Here is a 27,007-nt window from a genome sequence, read left to right as displayed (position 1 = left end):
TCAGCCTTTTTAACATAGGATAACCCTTGAAATAACTTTCATATCTTCAGGTAACCACTTCTATAAATATTATATCCACATCTCACAGTATATTAGCATGGGGATCGGTGGGAAGAATTCCTCTTACATTGCTGGCTATTGGGAAGACAGTCACCGGTACAGCCAAAATAATCATTGGTGTCACTTACCGGAGAGGTACAAATAAATTGTGAATTTTATGGATCTCTATTTGTGTACTAGAACTAAGCACACAGCATTCTTCCCTGGCTCCTCCGCCAAGTCCCTTACGTGACACAATCCCAACATGTTTCATCAAACGCAGACCAGCTCTTCCTAATGCGATTAGACTTGTGGCTGCTGCTTGTAAAGGTTCCAGGCTGACAGAAGAAATATTTATTTGTAGCTAGAAATAGGAGACTCAGGACATTTCCCTATCAGATGCATTGGCTAACCTGTAGGTCCCTGTGATCTATTTAGGCCATTGGCTTCCAGAGATGCAAATCCCTGAAAGTCAGCAGAAAAATCTCGCCTGAATCAGCAATATACCGCTGTGAGACAGTTCCCTGGCAGAAGAGCGGCTCTGATATTCAATGTTCTGAGCACTAGAGCGCTCGTCCAGAGGTTAAACTCAATGACTTACAATTCTCCAAGCGCAATTCAATCTGTGCTTATATTATAGAACATCTAGATCAGCAATGGACAGACCGCGGCTGTTCTTATAATATACAGCTTTTCCAGCAGCATTGGGCCAAATGTAGCTTTCAAAGTGGACCTGTCACTAAACCTATAAATCAAGTAGACACATCAACTTTAACAATACCATTATTATTTAAAAGAGGCTCTGTCACTTTACCTATTTAGGACACTCAATATGGACATGCTCCTTACACAAGAATGATGATTACATCCTACCTATCAGGGTCCAGTGATTGCTTACTCCAATTCTGCATTTTGGGAAGAGGTCACATGCCACCCCATACCTAGATTTCCAGGTATTTTCTGTCTTGGCTAGGCAGTAATAGACCATCAAAGGTTTTGTATAAAAGATTTGGGGATGAGCTAGAAAAAGAAGGGGCTTGAGTGCAAAAATGTAAAAACTTTCTGGACCCAATCACAAAAGTCATTTTTTTAAAAATCAGTGGCTTTTATTAAAATAATACCTGGTGATTCTGCCATGGAGGTCCTTGATATGGCACATCCTGGTATTGAATGACAACTGTCTCCCATTGTATTGTGTGTTACTCCCCCCACCTTCTAGATTGTAAGCTCTTCTGGGCAGGGTCCTCCCCTCCTCCTGTGTCACTATCTGTATCAATTTGTCATTTGTCATGGCACTATATAAATCATGTTTATTAATATTAATTATTGTTATTATTATTAGTAATAATAATAATAATAATAATAATAATAATAATAATATTAACTGCCTCTATGTTGTTCTGCAATATCACTCTGGCACATTCACCCCTGGTGAAAAGTGCACACTACAAGGGAATGGTCCACCAGCCTACCTAATATTTATTGGTTAGAAACACCTACAATAATTTGGTGCCCCATCCACATTGCAGATGCCTAAATTTATTTACTAAACTTTTATAGACTTTAAAGACACCATTATCAGTAAATATTATACATCAATTATTCAATAAAAGCTTTATTTAATCAAACATTAAAAGAACATACAAGAAATATATCATTCAGTTTTAATAAAATTGTATCAACACACACCGAGTGGCACTTCTGTCCTATTCTTAAATACAACGCATTTCGTAGAAGATGATTTCTCAGGACATATGGGACAGCAAAAAAATTCTTGATAAATCTCATCAAACTAAGCACCCATAAGGACAATCTGCCTTATATAATAGAATAGACGGGTCTTACAAAAATCTCACAAAGTACTGTTGAACCACTGTTGCAAACCGCTTTTGTTTTTATTTCAAGCTCTGCAGGCCTTATTAATTGGAAACAGAAGTATAAAACAGTACAACTTCAGACAAGCAAATGAACAAAGAAATGAGACATGTGAAGACCAATGAGACATATTACAAAAAGCATAGAGATTCTGAAGAAATGTATCATACGTTTTTTCCATAAAATGTGTAAATGAAAACAAAAGTGGCTTGCAGAGTTCAACGGCATTTTGTGAAAATTTTGGAAGACCCATCTGTGCTAATATATAAGGACAGATTGTCTTTATGGGTGTTTAGTTTGAGGAGATTTATTAATAATCTTTTTGATGTCAATAGGTCCTGAGGAAGCAAAATCTGCGAAACGCGTAGAATTTAAAAATGGGATAAAATTGGCACTATGTGTGTGTTGATACAAGTTTATTAAAAGTGAATGATATATCTTTTGTATGTTCTTTTATTATCCAAATAAAATATGCTTTTATTGAGTAAACAATTTTGTATAATAATTAATGATAATGGTGCCTTTACAGTCCAGAAAAGCTTAGGCACCATCAGGAACTGATTTAGATCAGGTGCAACAACCACTCCACATAATCCACATCTAGCCACAGCAGACTGATGAAGGGCAAGGGGAACACATGTCAGGTTTTTTCCCGGGACCGGCATGACTGTTCCCAATCTGATGTGTAGCTTAATAGAGAATGAAGAATGAGAATGAGATGCAACAAAGGTTAAAAAACAATAAAAACAGTAAAAAAAACCCACATTAATCTTTGATGATAAAGTGCTTAGAACACTAAATGACACCTGGTTAGGGGTTAGGAATCAAAAAGCCACCCAAAGGAACCTGTTCATAACCTAATGCCGCAGCAGAGTTCAGGCAGCATAAGCCTGCAACGCAGCCTTCAAATATCAAAGAATTGCTATTTCTAGCAAGTCTTCCACCTGTGTAGTTTTCAGCAGTACAAACCCCCATATGGTTACTGTTTCCTGTATGCGGTGCCCTCTCTTGCTCTCTGTTCCTTCATTGACAGATTTGAAGTTGCTAGAAAAGCTTTTTCTGCTTCAATAAATTCAATAGCACCACAGGCAATGAATAATCATGAAAGAAAGGAAAGGAGGCCTACAGAACGATAACATAATCCGACCATTACAGCAAGATATAAATTCATTAGCCAAACATCAGTGTCGTAGATGGCAGAGAATATCCATTGCTGAGGTTTCTGCACAGTTGTCTGCTCAGGTGACAAGGTCGATAATGATGTCATGGCGGAAAGTATATTTAATGTCTTTGCAAAACCATATATAGTGCTACTAATGCTACTCAGTGCTAAAGCTAAAAGGTTCCATCAACTGACTTTATAGAAGAACGTGGGCAGTAACTTCAAAAAGTTCTCTTCAATGACTTTAAATGAGGGCTTAGAAATGAACTCTCCCTGGTCTTTTGCCCACTTTACCCCAAAACGAATCACTCAATGTCAATTTTACCAACATGCACACCAGGTCTTGACTCTTCTATCTTCTTTTTTACAGAAAAGGTGGATCCATCTTTGGTTGTCCATGTTGCTGCTTGGATGACATGGACACTCTCCATTGGTGGGGTCATCTTGGGTTCCATTAGGCCCATCATGATGAAGTTTTAAAGAATTGCAAACAGAATGCAATGCTGGATTACTGGTTGATACCCCGGAAGGAGACACCAGTATGGTAGACTGAGGTCCCCGTATGCTTCCTAAGGGACCTAGTGTCTATACTATGGGCCTGATTTAATAAAGCTCTCCAGTACTGGAGAATATAAATCACAAACATGGAATGGAGTTCATCAAAATCAGTTGCTATTAGTTTGCAAATGTTTTGAATTTTGGATCAGATTGGATCCAGGTTTGTTGGATCACCCAGGTGCTCCCATGATAGTCTATCTTCTCCAGTTCTGGGGAGCTTAAATAAATCAAGCCCTATTAGTGGAATGGAAAGAGAAATACATGGAATGAATAATCTGAGAATAAAAGTTACTAATGCGAAGTTCTATGAACTCAAGAAAAGTCTGGGAGAAGAAAGGTCAGTGAAAGCAGTACTAGTGATGTAATGTCCCGTGATGAAGAGAGAAAGGAAAAATGAAAATATTCAAGTAGAAATGTTTTATCTGTTAGGACCAAACTTTCCTCTTAGATCATTAAATCCCAGACCTACATTAATCTTCCCTAGTGGGGACACAGAAATCAATAAATACTTTACAGAGCGTTCTAATTGGTCTACCAACATTTAGATATTGATTGTTTTTTAACTTGTTTGGACTTGTACCAACGAAGTAAACCTTTTCATATGAAAGGGTTGTGGACATTAGAATAGCTGTCGGTGTTGCTGATTTATTATACTGTTTAGAAGATTTGGAAAATGATGTGTGGACACATATATGTCAGCCTCATAGATGAGCATACCTGGATCCACATGTACCAGGCAGCTCTGGTTCCCAAAACTACTTCTGTAACAACACTGCATAAAGCAAATGCAGAATCCAGCATGTGTATAGAAGAATAGGTAGAATAAAAGTACCAAAATGTACCTCCCATGCAGGGCCACTGTTGGAAATTTGTGAGTCCAATACTAGATAAACTTCCTGGGTCTTCAAGCTGTTTGGTTTGGGACTCGGCACAGAAGTACCCCTCGGCTCCGCGACTATGGCAGTCCTGCTTTCATTTCACTGATCAGGCCACATCTAGAACTGCTTCATACATTTGGGGTACCTGCATTACACTGAAGAAGAAAAGCAGCCTTTTTATTTTAATTATCTTAGAGGAAAGTTTGGTCCTAATAGATAAAAAATTTCTACTTGAATATTTTATATATTATTTATATATTTTATAAAAAAATATATTTTTTATTTTTTTTTAGTTTTCCTCTTTCTCTCTACATCACGGGAGCATTACATCATTAGTATTGCTTTCACTGACCTTTCTTCTCCCACACTCTTCTTAAGTTGATAGATATTTTATGGTATGATATTTTTGGTTTTAGCACCGAGTAGCATTAGTAGCTTTTTTTTCAGTTTATTAATTCCCCTTTCTATTCCACTAACAGGGCTTGATTTATTAAAGCTCTCCAAGACTGGAGAGGATAGACTATCATGGGAGAACCTGGGTGATCCAACAAACCTGGATCTGATCTGATCCAAAATTCAAAACATTTGCTAATAGCAACCGATTTTAAAAAACTCCATTCCATGTTTGTGATTTATATTCATCAGTACTGGAGAGCTTTATTAAATCGGGCCCATAGTATGGACGATGTTCCACAATGGCACAACGCTTAACTGTTAGGAAGGAAACCATAAAATAGCCATGGAATGCCATTTATTTCTTTTTACAAAGAAAAGAAATCCTGGTAGAAGATGCCGGAGAATTGGGAAATACCTACTCTATAAATATGAATAAAGCCCTTGTAATATGGCGTCATTCAAACACTACTCTCTCAAAACTGTGAAAACTCCTTTAGAATGGTATCATTTAGGCACTGGCAATATGATCCAGCCAAACTACTACCATGCCTATCACAAGGTATTTTGTATGCCTTACTACTGTATCCTAACTTCTGCAGAAGTTCAGTTTTAAACACAACAGAAGGTGTCACATTGGGACCTATCCCCCCTGAAGGACTTCTCATTAATGGATTACAATGAAAATATGGAAATGGCTCACTAAATATTAAAAAACTAAACTATAAATACAATATTGCAAAACAATAATCAAATTTGTAGAAAGTGAAACTCTTCTTGAAGTCTCTGACCATCTCTTGTAGTATGTCTGCTGTCCCTTTTATCATCTCCTGTGTAAGGAGTTCAGTATATGACGATCTCCTGTAACATGCCACCCATCTCTGACCATCTCTGATCTCTGACCATCTCTTGTCTCTGACCATCTCTCGTCTCTAACCATCTCTGACCATCTCTCGTCTCTAACCATCTCTGACAATCTCTGACCATCTCTCGTCTCTAACCATCTCTGACCATCTCTCGTCTCTGACCATTTCTGACCATCTCTCGTCTCTGACCATCTCTCTTCTCTCACCATTTCTGACCATCTCTTGTCTCTGACCATCTCTGATTATCTCTCGTCTCTGACCATCTCTCATCTCTGACCATTTCTGACCGTCTTTTGTCTCTGACCATCTCTGATTATCTCTCATCTCTGACCATCTCTCATCTTTGACCACCTCTGACCATCTCTCGTCTCTGACCATCTCTGACTATCTCTCATGTCTGACCATAGTCTTAAATTACATTTGCTGAATATTACTGCATAGCCCTTTGATCTTGGACTTTTTCCTGATGTCCCATATATTAAATAATTTGGCCATCCCTCTAATACATCTTTGGGCAGCCTAAGACTTACTTGTATGTAGCAAACTTTTTTCTTATCTTCGTAAGTCAAAGAGAGTTTCATTTCAAGCTCCTGAGGACTTGATAGATACCCTTCACTGATCCTGTACGTAGATGCTGCTTTCATTACAGACTCATTAGAAGATTACATTGCACTACTGAGGAACAACAGCAGGGATTTTCACATCAGGAGCTGTGTAAAAACGCATTATTATTTAATGTTTACTCATCATAGGAAATTACCTGGAGGTTTCACACTAGGCCACGTGTCTGCCATGATGCAGTGCTGTTTATCTACAGGCAAATGAAGTGATATTCCCCAGAGGCCTCCATTCCTTAAAATGCAAATGTAGACAGCAAGAGCCCAGGGTACAGACTGGAATTTCTCATTAGGCAAATTAGGAAGTATCTGGGGGTGTAAGGAGACAGAATATGCTTCATTTTCAGATGATCTCTGTAATGATTGCATTTTTCCATTGTCATATCTGTCACTGCACTTAAATATAAAAGGTTTCCAATTAAATGGAACCTGTCAAGATAAGAATAAGAAAGCTGCCATTGCTGAATCGTTTTTATTAACCTGAACTCCAGCTCGGTAGCTAAATACACAGTGGAAATTCACACATGTTTTACATGCCTCAATAATTGTAACTACATTATAAGGTCTTGTGACCCATATTGGCCACACATTTTTGCTTTTTGCAGTAAGTAGAGAGCATTATATTTCTCAATGCAGGCAACTTTTACGGAGACCAAACTAATGGCCTTACTTTCTTTACTGTTGCAATATAGCTTGGTCAGGAACCAACCCCAGCTTACTGACTGGACAGTAAGGTGAAACCACCATTTGTGGTTCCTTCAAGTACCTGTATGGGTCTTTAATATGTTCTCTGGAAGCCCTTTGGCTTTAATATACCAACAGGGCCAAAGAGCAGGGAGCTTGTGGCCTCCAAAATTGGTGTTTATCTTAACCCTGGGACCTTATTGGATCCACAGTACCTACAAATGAACTTTGGGTTTTGACCGGTGTCACCTAAACCATACCCTAGGCTAGCGTGAATACTAGGGGTGGCATTGTACTGCCGCTGTCACTAATAGTTGCTGTAGATGCCCCATTTATACAAGTACGGTGCAGCATCTCATGCCGCGTCCAGGCCTCAGTTGGCACAGCTCAAGGTGTTGCCGCAGCTCACAGCAGTTTGCAGTCTGTAACCCAAACTAGGAAACAATGGTGCTGTCAATAGATATCGAAGGGGCTGATGACAACTCCCTACAATTGTTGCTCTAGTTCACAGTGGTCCTTCTGAGGGTGCCCACAGCCTAATGCCATCCCTGGCACTCATTTCTATGATGTCACCCTGATCGCATGGATGTCCTGCAGACTAGTCCTGCTGTAGTGTCCCCAACAACCTATCATCTCAGCTAACTTTCTCTTATTCATTTTTTTGGTCAGCAGGTGGGTTATTGGGTAACCACTTGCAGTACAACATGTACAGAGTTCTAGAGTACGAAATCTACTACGGAAAAGCCAGTACTAAGGTCATGTGACAGGCAATGCAACTTGGTGGACATTTGATGGCTCCTTAGTTGACAGTCCTACTTGGAAGCACTAAAGAACCTCAGTGACTTACAGCCAACCTTACTGAATAATATTTGTTTTACTATAGGACAGGAAGCAAAGGAAGATCTCTTCAATGAGGACACAGATAGCTCTCCAACAATTTCTTTTGTTGCTTTAAGATTTTGGTCTGGAAGTCTGTCCAAGCTATCTTTTTTATGTATACTTTGGTTACCTAATTTCAAGTTCTCATGGGCAGTTTTTCTGTGGTTACAGACCTGACTTTTACCCAGGGTCCTAGCTTACAAATTTACTCATTGTGCCAAAATACACCAACACATTACAATGCAATATATGCAGTTACTGTGTAATACATGCCATTAGGGTAAATTATTGCATGCTTTTTTTTATTTAGTAAGGAATTATTTATTTTTTTACATGTTCCACTTTTTGGCACTTTTATATTTTTCAATGAAGTTATTGATAGTTTCCTCTATGTGGAACAACTCCCATGGTGTGTTTTTGTGTTAAAGGCTGTTTTTGCCCAGGGCAGGTTTGGGGGCCACAAAAGCTGGCTAGCTAGGTGGGTAGCTTCATCATCTTTTAAATGGATCTGCATCTTCTCCTGAGAAAATACAGGTTTAGTTACAGGTCAGCAGTTACTTAATATATATTACATGTCCAACAGTGATATCTTCACACTTCATACTGATTCATAATTACCTCTTGTTTGTTAAAGCAGAACTAAACTCAAAAAACAAAAGTCACTAGGAGGTAGAAGTTTTTGGCAACAGAGACATGCAAAGCCTCTTTTGCCAAAACAAGCTATTTTCCCCTGATATTTTGATATTTGCTTGTGCCATGTAGGGTAGAGCCCAGCTCCATTCACCAGACCATTAGGAATAGACCTGGATGCTGGGGACATTGTAACTCCTGCACATAATAATTGGCTGTCCAATAGTGCAGGGGTGAAAGGTAAAGGTTCCTGAACTTGTTATCGCTGTTGGGAGTTTGGAAAGTTTAGTTCTTCTTTATGCATAGCTAAAACACCAAGAGATTACAGTGCTTGGAGGATGTGTTATATAATTTTGATACACGCAAACCAATACTTGTAATTATAACAGAAATTTGGGAATCAGAATAAGTAAATACCTTTTGTGCTGACTCAATTATTAGTATGTATTCATTCCAAATTTCAAAGTCACCACTTTAAATTAGAAAAAAGTAATGTGTTTGGATTGGTATTTTTAATAGCTCATTTTTACAGCATGTCCAAAAAAAGTTTTTTGTCATTAGTTCATCTCACTTAATATATATTTACAGTTAACATGTCCTTTAAACAAAAATTGCAATAAAGATAACTAATTGGAAGCATTAGAACCATTTCCTGTCCTGTTTGTACTGAAACACTGAACACGTGTGTATGAGAATTTGTCTTTCCGAATGCTCCTCTTAAATAGAAACTAACTGGAATTCTGTATGTATTTCATCATTTGTATACAGGATACAATTTTTGTACTTTCCGGTGAATTCCCACCAGAATCAGGATCATTTTATTAAATCTGAAATTTGATTGGAAGTAAAAGTTGACCCATGGTTAGTAGCTGCAAGTCTCCCCCTTTACCCAATGATTTGTCAGATTGATAAAAGGGGTGTATGTTCCTCAGTAGTTAACAAGGAATCGTCATCATCTTCTGTGGTGGAACCCTTTAGAGCTTTTGTGAGTTTAGCCCAAAAAAGTTTTTGTGCGTCCTGCTCTGTAGGCCATTGAATGTAAGTCTTTTTCAACATCACCTTTCTCATTCGGTGGTAGGTTGATAGCTCTCTGTCTGGAATGTTCTCCAAAAACACCAAGACAAGAACATCCCTCAAATCGTCAAACAGTTTATAGCTAGCCAGCTGCATCTCCAAAGAGCACCATTCACTTTTAAGGTAGCTCCTGCTCACCACGCAGAGAGTTTTTCGACTACTGTGAATACTGTCCACGATGTTGTCTATGATGTACCTTCCTAACTGAAAGTCTCGATGGTGAAGACAAAGACGTAGTCTATTGGATGAACTTTTTTCCAAAACCGGTAACATTTTCTCATACACCCATTCTTCATCCTTGGCGTTGTAGGAAACAAAAGCATCATACTTATAGAGATCTTTGTCCGAATGCCATCTCTCGTGCAGCCATGAAATGAAAAGGAAGTAGTTGTATCGTAATCGCCAGTATGATTTATTGTAGATGATTGGAATGAACGTGAAGAGTAATACTGCAACCAAACTACAGCAAAACAATATTTCTTTAAGAAAAACATCACAGACACGAATGTCAAAATTATGAAAATATGAATTTGGGTCATTGGCACATGTCAGATTATAGAGATTCACAATCTGCGGTGAGGAGTTATTCAACCAGGTTCTTAGATTTTCATTATCACAAGTGCATGTTAATGGACACTTCCATAAATCAAGATATTGCAAGTTGGTCATACTTTCTAAAAAGCTAACATTTACTGTACTTAAAGCATTTTTTGTCAACTGAAGTCTTCTGAGACTGGTAAGGTTTGAAAAGACTTTGGAGTCCAATGTCTGTAGGCACATGTTTTCGAGGTCTAAAATCTGCAAGTTGCTTAGGTTTCTAAAAATTCCAGGTGAGAGAATTTGGATGCCGTTGCAATCTTCTCCCATACTGAGAAATCTCAAACTGCTGAGTCCATGAAATGTATCAGAACTTAGATGTGTAAGCCGATTATTCGACAGATAAAGAGCTTTGAGGGAGGTCAATCCCCTGAAGAAACCTTTGGGGATGATGGTTAGACCAAATGGTTGCTGGGCCTGAAGTTTTAGATCGTAGACATTGTGAAGTTCTGCAAAAGGAGATGAAAACTGTCTTGATGATTCAAAATGCAGTTGATTGCTCATTAGATCAAGAACTTGTAATGTGGCCTCCACACCAATAAACATGTCCCCACTGATTTTTGTAATTTGGTTTCTGTCGAGATATAGTTTAGAAAGGCATTTGAGACCATTAAATGCCCCGTATTTAACTTGAGTAATCTTGTTACCGCCAAGATCCAAGATCGTTAGGTTAGTCAGATCCATAAACACGTTCTCAAAAATAACCGATACCCGATTATTACGGAGATTAAGACTCGTAAGCTGTTTTAAACCCGCAAATGTGGTCTTGTATATATCAGTTATTAAATTATTGTCCAAGTGCAATGACTTAAGCCTTTGTAAGCCCCAAAACGTATTATTATCCAAAAAAAGGATGTTGTTGATATTTAATTTCAGTTCTTCAAGATTGGGAGAAAAGGCAAATGCATAATAATTCAACGACCATATCCTGTTGTAACTAAATGAGATGGATTTAAGATTTGGAAACTGTGGAGCTTCTCTGCAATTTGTGAGTTGTTTCAATAGATTATGTTCCACGATTAATGTTTCTAGTCTAGGGGGTTTAAGAAAATGTAAACAATTAATAGCTTTGAGTCGATTTCTTGATAAATCCACCGTGCCACTAAGACTGCAATTTTCAAGAGCGTTTTGTGGCAAATACGTAATTCCGTTATCAAGCAAGTTTAAACTAGACATGTTTTTGCCTCTTAAATGGTGGCATAGTTGGCCTAATTTAGTGACATTGCTTAAATGTAGTCCAGAATAATCAATATTTTCAGGCTTAATGGTGGCATTGTCTAAATATTTTAGTACATCTAAGTAAGGATTTGATGCTATGTGTAGATAAGTAACCTTAGTAAGGTCTAGACTTTGTATGCTGGAGGTGGTTATTTTATTGTATGAAAGGTCAAGAAAAGAGATGTTTTCAAATACGTCTCGGTGGCATTTTAAATCCTGTAAATCGTTTTTGCAAAGGAAAATTTGGGATAAATTGCTGGGAAGTCGAGAAGTATGATTTAGGATACTGATACCATTATTGCACAACATAAGATTCTTTAGTTCCTGCAATGGTTGGATGGAGTTTACCACTTCTGAGAAATTGGACAAAATGTTTTCTGACAAATTGAGACTTTGTAAACTAAAAAGTGGAACGAAGACCTCAGGATGTAAGAAAGAAATTGAGTTTTGCTGAAGATAGAGGTGTTTTAATTGTATAAGTCCATCAAAGACCCCCCAAGACAGATTGTATATTCGGTTATATGACAAGTCCAAGTACTGCAAATCAGTCAGATTATTGAATGCTCCAGGGCTGAGAGTCTCCAAGTTGTTCTGATCGAATGTGAGATTCTGGAGGTGGGGTAAATTTCTAAAACTATTGGAAGGCAGCTCTTTGATGGTGTTACGTGATATATTTAGATTCCGTGTGTGCAAAGGTAGATCCGACACCACTTTACTTATGGTCACCTCTAGACGATTTAAACAAATGAAACTGTCCTCACGCTCAAATTTTTGAATGCAATTTCTAAACCCACGTCCAGTCACAAGTGATATGAAAAAAAGTCCAAAAACTAGTTGGAGCCAAAAATACTTCATTTTCCCTTTTTTTGTTTTAAATACAACTCAAGGATTACCAGGTAGGATGACTGATCACTTTCTGGAGTTAACCACGTTCATGTGCTAATGTTGGATGGTGGTGGAGGTTCTTAATCATATCATAACGAAGGTACAACTTGTGGCAACCATGCTAATGTTTGATGGTGGTGGAGGTTTTTTTACAATATATTAACCAAGAATCAACTGGTGGCAACCACACTGAATAACGTTGGATGGTGGTGGAGATTTCTAATGATATCTTATCCAAGAAATAACTGGTGGTAACCACGTTGACTAATGTTGGATGGTGGTGGAGGTTCTTTGTCATATCTTAACCAAGAAACAACTGGTGGCTACCACGTTGACTAAGGTTGGATGGTGGTGGAGGTTCTTAATCATATTATAACGAAGGTACAACTGGTGGCAACCATGCTAACGTTGGATATGTGGTTGAGGTTCTTTACAATATATTAACCAAGAATTAACGGTGGCAACCACACTAACTAACTTTGGATGGTGGTGGAGATTCCTAATGATATCTTATCCAAGAAATAACTGGTGGTAACCACATTGACTAACGTTGGATGGTGGTGAAGGTTCTTTACAATATATTAACCAAGAAACAACTGATGTCAACCATGTTGACTAATGCTGGATAGTGGTGGAGGTTCATTGTCATATCTTAACCAAGAAACAACTGGTGGCTACCACGTTGACTAAGGTTGGATGGTGGTGGAGGTTCTTTACAATATATTAACCAAGAAACAACTGGTGGCAGCCATGTTGACTATTGTTGGATAGTGGTGGAGGTTCTTGATCATATCTTACTACCCACAGCCTCGAAGTTCTGGAGATAAGGAATCTACAAGAGATAATTAGAGAAATGAACATTTTTACATTTGTCATCATTTGACACCATCAGTGTAGAGCTAAAATAACATAAGGCTGAACTACATTACTTTGACAATTCCGGTGAGAATCAATAATTTACACACCTGCCTGGGGTCCTCATACAAGCTAGGCTCACAATATGTTAGGACTGAGTGTATTTAGTCAATACTTAAGCAAGTCATAGTCCAAAATGAATGCCTTTCCTTCATGGCTAGAGGACTTCAGAAAATAGGTATGTTAAGGGTTTTTTCCCTTAAATAAATAATACCCAGGGGGATAGGGAAGGTAGTTGCAATTGTTTTTTAATATCTGTGCAACAGTAAAACATATACAAAAAAATTGAACGCACACAAAAGTCAAGTCTTAAGATTATGTGCAAAACAGTGAAAGATGATGATACAGTGAAAACTATTATACTTGTTCCTAGGCAACATTTTGAAAACCTTTGCAACAGATCCGTTTAAAATTAACCATAACTAATGAACCTAGAATTATTCCTTTCACTCTGGAGTCTGCAATGAAACCTAATTTGTATTATGCAATTGAGGTTTATGTACACATATATTATATTTCTGGTGGTGTATATGTTCATGTATGTGGAGGGAGAGTCAATGAGTTTTTGTAATCTTATGTAATTATTTTATGTGTGATTTTTTAAACAATATTTTAATTTGAATTCAGCTGGTTTAATGTAACTGTCATAAGGGGCTGACAATATCAATAGCATAATGGCATAATCCAGGTAGCATGCCTTGTAGATAGAGAAATAAGGGGTCTGTTATACCCATGATAACAGAAAGGGGAAGGGGGAACAGATAGGATGAGTATATAAGGGTTGGGAAGTCTTTATAAATACACCATTACTTCTTACTGCTTAGGCAAAGTACCATACTAACGCTAAATGCCGTCACTCTGGATTGCCAACCCAACCCAAAAATATGGCCCTGTCTACAACAAGAATTATCTGCACAAGAACCTTCATGATGGGATCCCTAAGTATTATTTTCATGGAAGCAACAGACTTAGAAATATATTACTTTGAAACTGACATATACATGTTAAAACTTATTTAGTGGTTGGTTATACATACTTTAAGATTGAACTATTCAAATCCACGCTTGAGCCCAATATTGGTTCCGCTTCAATATTTTAATCCTTTTTCATAATCATTGTCTTTTGATGAATAATGGTTCCCTATCTTAGATGTCTTCATCAGCCAGTGGATAAAGCTAGAAACGAAGGACAATAAATGGAAAGTTAAAATGGACCCTCTCTTATTAAATTATCAATGTAAGAATGCAACCAGAAGAGAACTACAAAGTGGTGAAGAAGGGTGGAAAGCAACAAAGTAAAAAGAGGAAAGAAAAACCACAGCAACTGTTACCAATACAAATGTGAAACTACAGCGTGAGCATTTAGGATGTAGATCCATGTCACGGAATATTCCTGTTTACAAAGAACTAAACAGTCACGAGAAAAGGAGAGTTTCATTTCCATGGTTTTGTGTATCTGGACATAATAGAAAATGCTCATATCTTTAAAGACTAAAGTCAAAATACAGAAGCAAATTGTGAAAAATGAAGTAGACCCTTCCACTTCCATAGGAATTACGAGGGTAAGTAGCAGCCAGTGACCGCTAATCGAATATAAGGTAAGCAGTGATGTTAGGAGACGATTATCTGGCTGGAGATCGCATGCAATAAGCCAACGCTGTTAAGCGCCTTCTGTTTATTCCCTCTGATGGTGTCAGCAGCAAAGATCAAGCAATTAGCTGTCTGTCCTCTACTTTGCAGTCTGAAGCATCCCCGGTATTCCTTTAGCTGTGAATGTTCTATCTCAGCATCCCCAACACGTATTTTGTGGCTGTGCAGCTGAATGAAAATTTTGGAGTATGTGCTGCAGCCAATGAGTGCATTAGTTCCTGGCTATGATCTTGCCCTGCCATTGGCTTCTGGTCCTTTATAATTTCTCAGCACCCTGACTTCACTTGCCTATTGTAGCATTTAGCTTGGCGACCTACTTGTGGTGTGATGATCTGTTGCATTTCCTGTTGCTGACTCTGCCAGTTTCATGACCCTCTGATTGTAAGTTGCCTGGATTGACCTTTGCCTGTGGCCCCAACTTTGCTTTAATTTACATTTAAATACCTTGTTTGGTGGAATGATACCTGTGTATGACCCCATTGTGTCCCCTGTCCTGCTGTGGGGGCTCCTAGACCTCCATTGGTCCTTTTCCAGACACCATCATTTATGTACAGAGGTTCTGGGGGCAACTGTGTGGCCTGAATGGTGCAACTAGTCTCCCGAGGCTGAGCAGTGAGCTTGCTATAGGTAAAGAGTGTAGAGTTAGATTAGAGAACTGGCGCCTGGTCCCAAACCGGGGGCCTTACACGGTTTTACCTCTCAAAACTACTCGCACATGATTAACATTAGCCTGAATGGATCTATTCGTTATCCTTCATTCAACAGACATTTTTTGGGTGCTATATGTGCACAAGAAAAAAGTTTTTAAAATGTAAAAGACAAAAAAAGTAAAAATTACAGCAGCCGCTATGCTTGGCTTTTGCCGCCCCTTGTATCTGCCTTTATGTGTGTTTTAGGTGAGGCTGAGTTGGTGTTCCTGCAGTGATCTGCTGACTTCTCCCGCACATAGTATACAGCAAGATACAGAGGATGGTCGTGTGACCACTTCTTTTTGTTTCAGTAGAAGAATTCAGAAAAATGTTTAACTAAAGTAATAATATATAATTCTACATAAGATCTGCTTTAAGTGGCAAAGTTTATTAAACCAATAGACCCCAGTAATTGTTTGGGCCATTACAGTATACAGAGGTACCAGAGTTGAAATGGTTAATAGAAGTTTGATTATTGCATTGTAGGTGGCTGGGATTTCCCTCATTGAAGTTTTTGGCTTTCTGACATCACTCAGAATAATACATCTCTGTCTTGTCTTTTCAAGGTGTTAGCACGGAGTTTGCATTCTCCTGGGTTTGGTGAGCCCCTGAAATAGATTCTTCTATACATTCCATCATACGGCCAGACGCTAAACCTGTTCTTTACAGACATTAGATAGGACATGTATAGGGAAAAGGTTGTTGCGGTACATTCCATCAAGCAATGCATTTCACAGTATAAAAAACACCGGTTTATCCTGCCAAAAATCTACAAATTCTCTTTTGATGACAATTCAGCTTTTGCAGAACTGAAATCCCAAGTGGCCCTACCCAGTTCTTCTCTGCTAGACAACAGAAAACCTCCCTGTTCTTGTTCTTCATGGCATTTCTGTTGGACCATGTGATCTTTGCCTAAGCTTTAGGTCACATGAAGGGGCTCAGGAGAAATTTATGGAGCCTGAACTGAGCTGGGATTCATCACTTCCAGGCATGTCTGATACTTGTGCCACCTGCTGAACTCCATGGTTCCTCCCGCTACCCCCCATGGCACTGCTGTACTGATGCACCAGAGGCAGGTGGTAGGAACCACAGTGCACAGAGGACAGGGCAAGTGTTTAATACTTCTGGAAGTGTTGAATGCTGAAGACTTCAATAGGATCTGCAATGCCTGAGCACAGGGGCATTCGGATCTCTCACCCACCAGAGGCATTCCCAACTTTCGTTTTCCAGAAAGCCAACATTATTCATCCCTGGCATTGATTTACCATGGTAAAAATAGGACCAGGGGTAACTTAGGGCAGGGGTGTTCAAACTTTTTGCAAAGAGCGACAGATTTGGTGAGGTGAAAATGTGTGGGGGCCGACCACTAACCAGGGTTAGTGTGGGCGTGGTCTGTGTGGGTCCCGCACAGCACATGCCCACCAGGGTAACGTGAGGGATTCCCTGTGCACGGAGTCTGGTGTCAGGGGCTCCGTGCAGAGCACGTACTTGGAATCACAGTAGGCGTTGTCCGTGCGGGTCCCACACAGGACACGCCCACTATAATGACGTAGGGGATTACCTGTGATGACAGAGGCTGCAGGCCGGTAGAAATCTGAACAAGGGCCATAATTGGCCCCTGGGCCGGACTTTGGACATGTCTGACTTAGGGTATCTGCAGTGCAGCACGCTTGCTACTTTGCCTTGTGTGTGTATAGTATAGTATGATTTTAAACTGTTAAAGAGATGGATTTGGGGTGGAGCAACCTGGGTGATTTCCCAGGGCCACCACCTTCTCCAGGGCCCCAAGCCACAGAATGGCTGAAATACTGGGAGTTAGAATGCTGCACATTTGGGGCCCTATTTTATCTGAAACCATCCCCGGAATCTCAGAATCTCCTTAATGCACTCGAGTATGACCGTTCCTTATCATTAACACGTTATATTTGATTGCATTTGAGTCGGGATTACTGACTTGGCCGATGGCTTGTGGTCTCACATGTTTTGTAGTTGTATAGTTCTAATTGGAGTTAATTCTGATTCTGATCAGAGCTCTTCTGACCTCGGATTGGGGCTTGGTACTCAAGTTCTGACTTTACTATCCCTGTCATTGACTGGATGATGACATCTGCCATCGCCCACCCAACCACCATTTTGGTTGGGTCTGACCATACCAGTCATTGACATATATAGTAAGTCTCAATAAATAAAATACAAATTCCAACTTGAAATTTCTGAATCCGGTCAAGCTTCTTAACTACGGTATTCCATAGGTGGTCGGAATTCCCAACCCATCCAACAAGATTTGATCTAGAATTGTGCTCTGGGCACCTCTAGTGTCTTGCTTGCCAATCGGCACTGTCTACATTCTGCCAACAGTGGACCCGTGCAGAACGGGCTTGGGGTTTCCTCACCAAATAGACTTGGGGCCATCATGGGGGCTTCTTTTGGCTGAGGAGGGTCCGGGGTTCTGGTGCTGCAGCACCACCATATGTCCCCCACTGTCTACACCACCTACAGAGTTTATATCTACTGGTTGGTTCAGTCCCAAAATCACCAGGGATTATTGTTTTCCATTATTGCCCAATTCCAGCTTTTTTTAAAGAGGGGCAAGTTTTATTGTTAATATGTTGCGGCATCAAAAACTCTGCACCCCCAGCCATACAGATCAAATAATTCTCATGCAAGTAGCACATTTCCATCCTTGCAGACACCTAAATCATCATCATAATAAAAGTCCCAATTTCTAAATCTTTTTCACATTTACTTTTCCCTTTCTTCTACTCTTTTCAAGGCAATATTCATTTATGGGAATAAATCCACTGATCTGACCCAAAAGATGAAGAAACGATGGAGGGAAGGAGACTGAAGCCATAAGAGAAAGAGTCAGGCGCTGCTAATGTAACCAGGCTGCTGTAAAGAATATTACATACTCCATGCACACATGACCCATTCATGTACTTCTCCTACCTTCAATGTCTTGTTCACTTCTCAGCGTCTCATGCAGTGGCGTGTTGTCACTCGGCTGCCTTCTCCTTGAAATGAAATTGAGGAAGTGGTGCTATATTTAAATAGCAATGCTGCTCTTCCACCTGACTGTCGGTTTCACTGGGTGCACATGCAGTGGAGATAAAGTGGTAGCGTGAGAAAGTTTTTAATGTATTATAAAGAAAGGTGTATTGTGTATATTTTGTATTATGAGAAGGAACAGTATTGCACAACTGTGGGGAAGAAGGAAGCAGTAACTGCTTATGTAACTATCAAATATATCTGCTTCTATGTACCTATATAAATATAAAAATGTGACCAAAAACAAAACATTGTCATACATTGATAGCAATAAATGCATCAAGTCAATCTCTGTCATATCCTAGTATCCCACTGAAATTTACACAATCCTATAGTACAACCCTGGGTACCCCGGGAGAGGACTTAACTTTCCTCTACTGCACTTTCACTTTCATTTATAGGTTGTCTCCCCACCCCAGTCCCATGAATGTACAGTGAATGGAGAAGCAGCTGATTTTTCCAGCCTGAGCTTTGGATTGCAAAGGCTTGATACCCGGCCATGTTCAGGTAATGACACTACTTGCAGAAATATTTGTTTTATTGTGCAAACTGAGAAGGGCCAATGTACCAAAAAACTAGGAATGGGAAAACATACTATGCGAATGTAAGTGGTAATGCGTAGAGGTACTATTGATTTGAACAGGGGGTGTAAATCTGTATTTGTCCAGTAGGTGGTGGTGTGTTTATTTTTATTTACAATAAATATTTGTGCAGTTCTTTGTAAATGAAAATGAACACAACACCAGCTAATGGGCAAAAAGAGAATGACACCTGATGTGCCTGGATGCTCACTCATGTCTGCTTAATGCCTTTAGGTAAATGAAGATACATTCATCCATCTCTGAACTATAAAGCAAGCACATTTGTTGAATGAATTTCTATGTGAATAGTTGAATTGTTTCTATATACCCCTTAATGTTACATTAAATATAGAGCAGCTCCAATTACTATTTCTGTACCTGTTTGGAGTCCCGGTTATTGTTTTACAGTTACATGTTTTACCATTCTATGGCACATAGTAATTCAGCCCCTATATCCATTTCGAAAATTTCAGTTCCATTTTCTCAGTATTCATTGTAAAGTGTCGAACCCTTTCCATCAGGGATTCCCCATTTTTAAAACACCCCCTCACTATGTCATTCAAATTTTGGACGCCTTCTACAAGCAAAAACAAGTTACCAAATGCCTGAGGCGACAAATGAAAAATGACTCCGAGCTTCACCCATGGAGTAAATATTGAACCATAAAAATTGAGTTTACTTAAAGTCAGGACAGAAGCAGATTTTCATTTTAGCTTGGAACATTGTTATAGATCACCAAGTCCAAATTGTATTATATGAAGACGCTCTGTTTTTCTATATGTTGTGGTTTTCCTGTCTAGTAATCTCCAGGAAGCCTCTACTAGAAAAAAATGGACAAAAACCTTACAATAGGCTGCACCTATCACAGAGAATACTAAAATAAAATGTTTTATGGTAGCCATGCATATCAAAGTTAGAGTTGGGGAGCCAATTACCCCAGTGTTTCTCAACCAGGGCTCCTCCAGAAGTTGATAGTGGTTCCTTGAGCAATTTGTGACTCCCAGGTTTATATGTATAGTATAGTATTTCCCCCATTGAAAAATTATCTACCTCCCTAGGCTATTGAAATAATTGGATAAAAGGGAATTGGGGAAGGGACTCAAGAAATGTAGGGAGTTGAGTGGTATATTTGCATCTGTAGTTTTTAAAACTCTTTTGTTTAATAAATAAATAAATAAATAATATATATTTAAAACATATATGAAGAATTTTGAATCATATAACAAACGGAGTATCTGATACAAAGGAATCAAAAATTGACAGTGATGTTTTTTGTGCCCCGCGAAACGCGTCAGTACACAAAAAAAAAATTACTGTAATTTTTGGATCTCATTGTATTGGATACTGACTCCATTTGTTGTATGAGTCAAAATTCCAGAGCAATGCTTGCTCAATATGTTGACCAGTCATTGAAGAAGAAACCCTATTATTTGCTGCTTTCCCTGTTCAGACCCAATACAATGTAATAGGAAGAGCTCTTTCCACTCTTGGTGGTCATTGTTGGGTTAGTTTTCAGTGCTCGGTGGTAACCAGGATGAAGGATCAGTATTTGTGAGAAAAATAGTATTGGTAGTTCATTATATATTGTCTCCCACCCCTATAAAGACCCTGAAGCATAAGTAAAACTTATGTAAAGTACAAAAAAGAGTAAAGTACATTCATGTAGCGAAGAAGTAAGTTGGAGCCGGTTTAGACTGGTTTGGGAACAAACTTTTCTGTTTGGTTCCTCGTAGGCCGGTACTTTGCTAGCTATTGGACCACCCACACTGCAGTGTTGGTTTTTAAAGAACCAGCGTTTGCGGATTTGACAGCAGGTGGCACTGAGCAGTAATGAACTGCCCACTGCCGTCTCCATATTTTCTCTATTGGACTGCTGCAGTTAGATACTACATGTAGCTCCTCCCCTGAGGAAGCAGTTCAGTGGCAAGAGAAGTCAGGAACCACAGGACAACCTCACCAGAAGTCTGAACATGACCTGTCAACTTCTCAATGTAGTTTTGATACAGAGAAAGGGTTTATTGAAGTTCTCTGGGAAATGGATGCTTCAGGGAGTGAAGATCTGTGCTCCATCAGCTTCTACTGCTTCCTCCTGCTGACCATCATGTTACTCTTGTGTGCTGCAGTGACTTGGAGATCAGCAGGAAGAGGTAGCAACCCCAGCTTTGAAATGGATTTCATTAGATAAATTCTTCATTTTCAGTGGCACAGGAGGCACAGGGGGAAAGTATTTTGCTGTATCCTCTTTTTCTGTATAATTTGGAATATTACAAATAGTGATGGTCTATTTTGTTCATTACATATGCAGATTCTGCTTCCTGTTTTGCTACATAATGGTTGTGCTTTAGTTATCCTTCCTTGTATCCAGATCTAGGAGTGACTGAGGGAAAGTAAAGCTTTCCCTGTGTAGGTGATACCGTAACTGTACAGATGTGAAAATACAAAATACTGAGAGTTCAACACCAGATCAGCAGATACCGTATTTTTTGCCGTATAAGACGCACTTTTTCTTCCCCAAAACTGGGGGGGAAAAGTTGGTGCGTCCTATACGACAAATGTGTTATAAAATAATTAAAATAAGATACTCACCCGATTGGGTGCGTCTCATATTCCGGAGCGTCTTATACGGCGAAAAATACGGTACTTCTCTGTACTTATAGATTTGTAAATGGAGAGAATATGGGGGAAGCATGTATGTATTTCAAAGATATACTGCATGTGTTTTATTATTTTGCTTCTGAGGATCCTAAGTACTCATACCCCCCAAGTGTCTCTGACTTGGAGGGACTGTCCCTCTTCATATCTCTTTAGTGTCCATGACTTGGAGGGACTGTCCCTCTTCATACCACACAAGTATCTATGACATGGAGGGACTGTCCCTCTTCATACCACCCAAGTGTCCATGGCTTTGGAGGGACTGTCCCTCTTCATACCACACAAGTGTCCATGACTTTGGAGGGACTGTCCCTCTTCATACCACCCAAGTGTCCATGGTTTGGAGGGACTATCCCTCTTCATACCTCTTTAGTGTCCATGGCATGGAGGGGCTGTCCCTCTTCATACCACACAAGTGTTCATGGTTTGGAGGGACTGTCCCTCTTCATACCTCTTTAGTGTCGATGGCTTGGAGGGACTGTTCCTCTTCATACCACCCAAGTGTTAATGGCTTGGAGGGACTATCCCTCTTCATACCACCCAAGTGTTCATGGTTTGGAGGGACTGTCCCTCTTTATACCACCCAAGTGTCCATGGCTTGGAGGGGCTGTCCCTCTTCATACCACACAAGTGTTCATGGCTTGGAGGGACTATCCCTCTTCATACCACACAAGTGTTCATGGTTTGGAGGGACTGTCCCTCTTCATACCTCTTTAGTGTCCATGGCTTGGAGGGACTGTTCCTCTTCATACCTCCCAAGTGTTAATGGCTTGGAGGGACTGTCGTTCTTCATACTACACAAGTGTTCATGGCTTGGAGGGACTGTCCCTCTTTATACCACCCAAGTGTCCATGACATGGAGGGACTGTCCCTCTTCATACCACACAAGTGTTCATGGCTTGGAGGGACTGTCCCTCTTCATACCTACCAAGTGTCCATGACTTGGAGGGACTGTCCCTCTTCATACCACCAAAGTGTCCCTTTTTTGGTGGGATAGTCCTTCATTCAGAAGTCAGTCCTTTCATCTCTTCTTTCTCTTCAGTTGTTTCTCTCACTTTCCTGCCTCTAAATATTAGGAGGTATGGGTACTATAGGTACAGAGATTGTAATCTTGTTTAGGCAACTTCATGCTGCCAGTAATTGGGGAAGAGCATGTTACTGAGCAGATCACAAGACAGGTAGGTACTGACACCTACCACCAGAGGGAGTGTTACAGCCTCAGATAATGTTTCTACCTCCACCAGTAGATGGAGTATGTCTGCAGAGGGCATTAGTCTTTTTAGGCAAGGAGACTGTTTGCAAGAGATCAGACGATATAGGAATAAGACACAAGTTGAGAACCTGGAGATTTTAACATAGCTACAGATGTTTTCAAGATAAGAGAAGCTAATAGGATTACAGATCCCCTAAACCTACAGGGATCTGTGACAGGCATTTTGTAAGTGGACTGATGTTGTTGCAATTATTATTGCACAGAAACAAAGGACTTCAGAGGTGCTTTGAAGGGATCTTCTCTACACATCAGTGGATTAGGTTGTCTTTCATATGCCCGCCATGTGATTTCCATAAACGCTTGCAGAATATTGATTATGATGTTTCTTTGGGGAGTAGCATGAGTAATTAGTAGGTATAAATTTGAGCAATGTATTTTTGCTGTAATTAAGTCACCAATTATTTTATTTCATTGGAGGGCCCCTGAACATAGTACTGTCACCAATTGCTGAAGGCCCGGAGGGTTGGTGGGAACATGCCTCAGGTGAAAACAAATGAAAAAGTATGCAGCTTTTCTGTAAACCAAAGTTAAAAATGTAATTAAAAAAAACATTTTTCAAAGCTAACTCCTGACTTAAAAGCATAAATATTGTTAGGTAAAGGGGAGCTCAGGATGCATATATGAACCAACAGATCTCAAGTGAACAAAAAAAAAAAAGTAAATAAAATGTATAATATAGCCAGGAAAGTACATTTTATGGAAAAACATTTTTTAGGACTTGGGATCCTCCTAATAATTTTAGAGCCAATATTATATTTGGTGGTTTTGTAATTAATTTGAACAGGTGGCTGGTAGCTTGTATTGTATTTCTGACCGCAATTTCTAAAATATTTAATTTCAGAGACTTTGCCATTTATTTGTGGAAGTTACTTTTGCGTTACTTTTGCAGGTTCCACGGTCACATTGTGTTCTCCTTTCTTGTTGCTTGGTAATGACGTCTGCCAGTCATCAGTTTGACATTGTGAGACTTTCATTAATAGGAAGTCTGCTGGCTTCTGTGCTGGCTAAGCGTCTGAGGTTTCCTTCAGATTGTTGCTTGTTGTCATCAGGCCATGGAGATGTGAATCCAATCTGTTATTGGGGTTATTGCTTTATGCCTTACCCCTAACGCAAAAAGAATCCATTATGGTGGCTTTATTGGCTGCCCATTGGGAGTCGGAACAATGGGGTCACTGATCACAAAGTTCAATAAATGTTTGCTTATTAAAGAGTTGTTATTAGGGTTACGCCCCCTGACAGGTGACAAGGGATTACCCGGGGTAGGGAGTCCATGTGTCTCCAGTATTCACCAGAACACCCTGCAAAAGCTGATGGACTGGTAACCCTAGTGGCCTCCAGGACTACATTGTTGCATGGAGAACACCAAGGTCGCACCCCCGGCTCTCCCAGCGAGAGGCAGGTGAAGCAGATTAATTTGGTGTTGGGACAGCCAAAGATCAGGTGCTGGGTAGGTTGGAATCTCTGTAAGGAGCGTAAGCGACAAGACGGATTTAGGAGAGTCATGATGGTTCAAGATCAGGGCAAGCGAGAATCAAGGTCGAAGCAAGTCAGGGCAGGCAGAAGACAAGGGTAGAGGTCAGGTTGAGATCAGGTATCTGGGAAGGTAATCAAGTTGCAGGTAACAAACTAAGGATCCAGCAACCGAAGTCTGGAACCAGAGAAGATTAAATAGCACCAGTAGCCAATAGCAGGACAGGATCAGCATAAGGAACCAATTTGCTCATTGGCTGCAAAACACCAATCCCCTCCAGCTGTGAGCATTGTGCTGGGGATGCAGAGATTGACAGAATCAGTACGGCTAAAGGGATGTTGGTGGTGACAATAGAAACCTCTATTGCCAGTCTGGCCCCAGTGGTGCTGATATAGTTAACAGGAAAGGCTGGGCACGAGGGTGCGGATGAGTCTTGGCAGACGAGGTATAGGAACAGAGATCAGAGACACGTCAGGTCAAAGACAGAAGTCCTCAACATGAGGCCAGGTGGGTTACAAGGCACAAAGAAAATCCAGGAACAAGCCAAGGTTGTCAATAGTAATCCATATAAAGGTAACAGAAGGGTAATCTAAAAGCACAAGACATGGGTCAGGCTGGGTGCATACTGGCCAAATGGCAGCAGGTATGAGACTACACTTGAGAAATGCGTATGTGCATGCATAGGCATGCTGACACGCGTATGCTCTCATGAGAATGATCATTTGATAATGATCATGAGCCCGAACCAATCTGCATGCTATTTCTTTACAGTATTTAATTGGAAAATGCATGAAACATGAGTATAATTTGATTCACACTTTTGGGTGAATCTTACATGAAACATTTATAAATTTCATAGACCCCATTAAGTTTCCAATTATATAAATGGCGGCTGTTTTCAAGAATGGTAGAATGGTCCATGTCACCCTAATGGTAGCCATAGGACCTGAGGAAATTAAACGGTGGGGGGTGGATGGTGGTGGTGGGGTGAATGGGTGTCAATATAGTGGACAGATGGCAGAGACCATTGAAAAAGGAAATATTCATCCACCTTATCGTGATCATGAGACAGGTTCACTTTAAATCCTATTTTGACAATATGGAAGAAGTAAACCGATGATCAAAGTTTATTCATATTGAAGGAAAAGAAAAGAGAATATGTACAGGAAGATGAAGATGCTTTGCAATGACATTTCCTGCAATATTTTACACTACAGTAATTTTTCATTTCTTTATAGTTAAAGCTTTTCATCGCCTCTCCAGCTTGCTGGCTGTATTGATTGTAAAAGAAAATGAATTTCTGTAAAAAGCGTTTGGTTTCATTGGGTAAACAATGACTTATCCTTTTAGCATTTCCTATTCTAGAAGATTTAAAGTTATTATCGTTGGTATAACTTCTCCGCTTCACTCCTTATTTCACACAAAATCTTTCTTTGCGGGCTGCTTTTATCGTCTTAAAGAAAAGCTTTAGTCACAGTTTTCTTTGAGGGATATATACGGGGGAATGTGATCGGCTTAATCTAATGAATGATTTGTTAGGGACCCCTTACAACCGCATTAACCCCTGCAGAAAACATTGCCAGTGTAGCACGTGCTAAGCTTGATTTATTAAGCTGAGAAGAAAGACTATCATGGGAGAACCTGGGTGATCCAGCAAACCTGGAATGGATTTCCAAATCCAATTCAATTCCAGGATTGCTGGATCACCCAGGTTTTCCCACAATAGTCTATCTTCTCTTGTCTTGGTCAGCTTTAATAAATCAGTCCCAGTGCGTGCATTATGATGAATTGTAGCACCAGTATTGGCACCTCCTGTATATGATGCACCACAATGCTATATTATTATATTCACGTGTTCATGTTCCTTACTCCACTTTTTCTTCCAATCAGCATGCTCCTTGCACTGAAGATGATCTGATTGGCTGCTTCCCCTCCCACTCTCTAAAGCCCTAGAACAGGTTCAATCCTGCTTCTTAGTTGCATGATTTTTCCGGCTCCCCATGGCTGGCACCTTGCCAACTGCTTGATCACTCATCTGGCAGCGTCTGCACATGTGATATCTGGCACTGGTGGTACTGGTACCACTAAATGCAGCCCCTATTCATTCCTTATGGGGCTGCCGCAGGGAAATGCTACATGTAGCTCCTCCCTAAGCAGTAGCGTTTACTAGAAAAAGGGTTAACATACCACAACCTCGCTACCAATGTAAATTAGCCCTGTGCAGACTGTACAACAAAGTGCTACTAATGCACAGTAACATTTGGATACTTGCATTAAAAAATGCATTTAATCATGTGTTTTTGGTTGCAGAACTGCAATTAATTTGTTTTTCTTTTACCTAATCTGCAAGTTTAAAAGGTTTCTTCATTCCTTA

At 39.8% G+C, this 27,007-nt stretch overlaps 1 protein-coding gene and 1 long non-coding RNA gene across 2 annotated transcripts; one reads left to right on the top strand and one right to left on the bottom strand.

The window, feature by feature from the left end:
* Positions 1–9,074: 9,074 nt before the first annotated feature.
* Positions 9,075–18,681, bottom strand: LOC140340834 (uncharacterized). The gene is made up of 3 exons (XM_072426250.1): positions 18,558–18,681; positions 14,307–14,445; positions 9,075–13,187 (listed from the first exon to the last, which is right to left on the bottom strand). The coding sequence occupies exon 3, from the start codon at positions 12,323–12,325 to the stop codon at positions 9,482–9,484; it is 2,844 nt and encodes a 947-aa protein (XP_072282351.1). The 5' UTR covers positions 12,326–13,187; positions 14,307–14,445; positions 18,558–18,681; the 3' UTR covers positions 9,075–9,481.
* LOC140340835 (uncharacterized) lies at positions 14,441–18,944 on the top strand. Its single transcript, XR_011922744.1, has 2 exons — positions 14,441–14,831; positions 18,382–18,944. It is a non-coding gene; the product is annotated as an uncharacterized lncRNA (long non-coding RNA).
* Positions 18,945–27,007: the final 8,063 nt, after the last annotated feature.

This window comes from Pyxicephalus adspersus, chromosome 11, assembly GCF_032062135.1.
Source record: "Pyxicephalus adspersus chromosome 11, UCB_Pads_2.0, whole genome shotgun sequence".
Classification (NCBI taxonomy): Eukaryota; Metazoa; Chordata; class Amphibia; order Anura; family Pyxicephalidae; genus Pyxicephalus; species Pyxicephalus adspersus.
Note: the sequence above shows the minus strand (reverse complement) of the source record. Positions and strands in the feature narration are given on the sequence as shown.

Excerpts from the sequence above, each read along its gene's own strand:
- LOC140340834 (XM_072426250.1), bottom strand. The coding sequence starts at position 12,325 with ATGAAGTATTTTTGGCTCCAACTAGTTTTTGGACTTTTTTTCATATCA.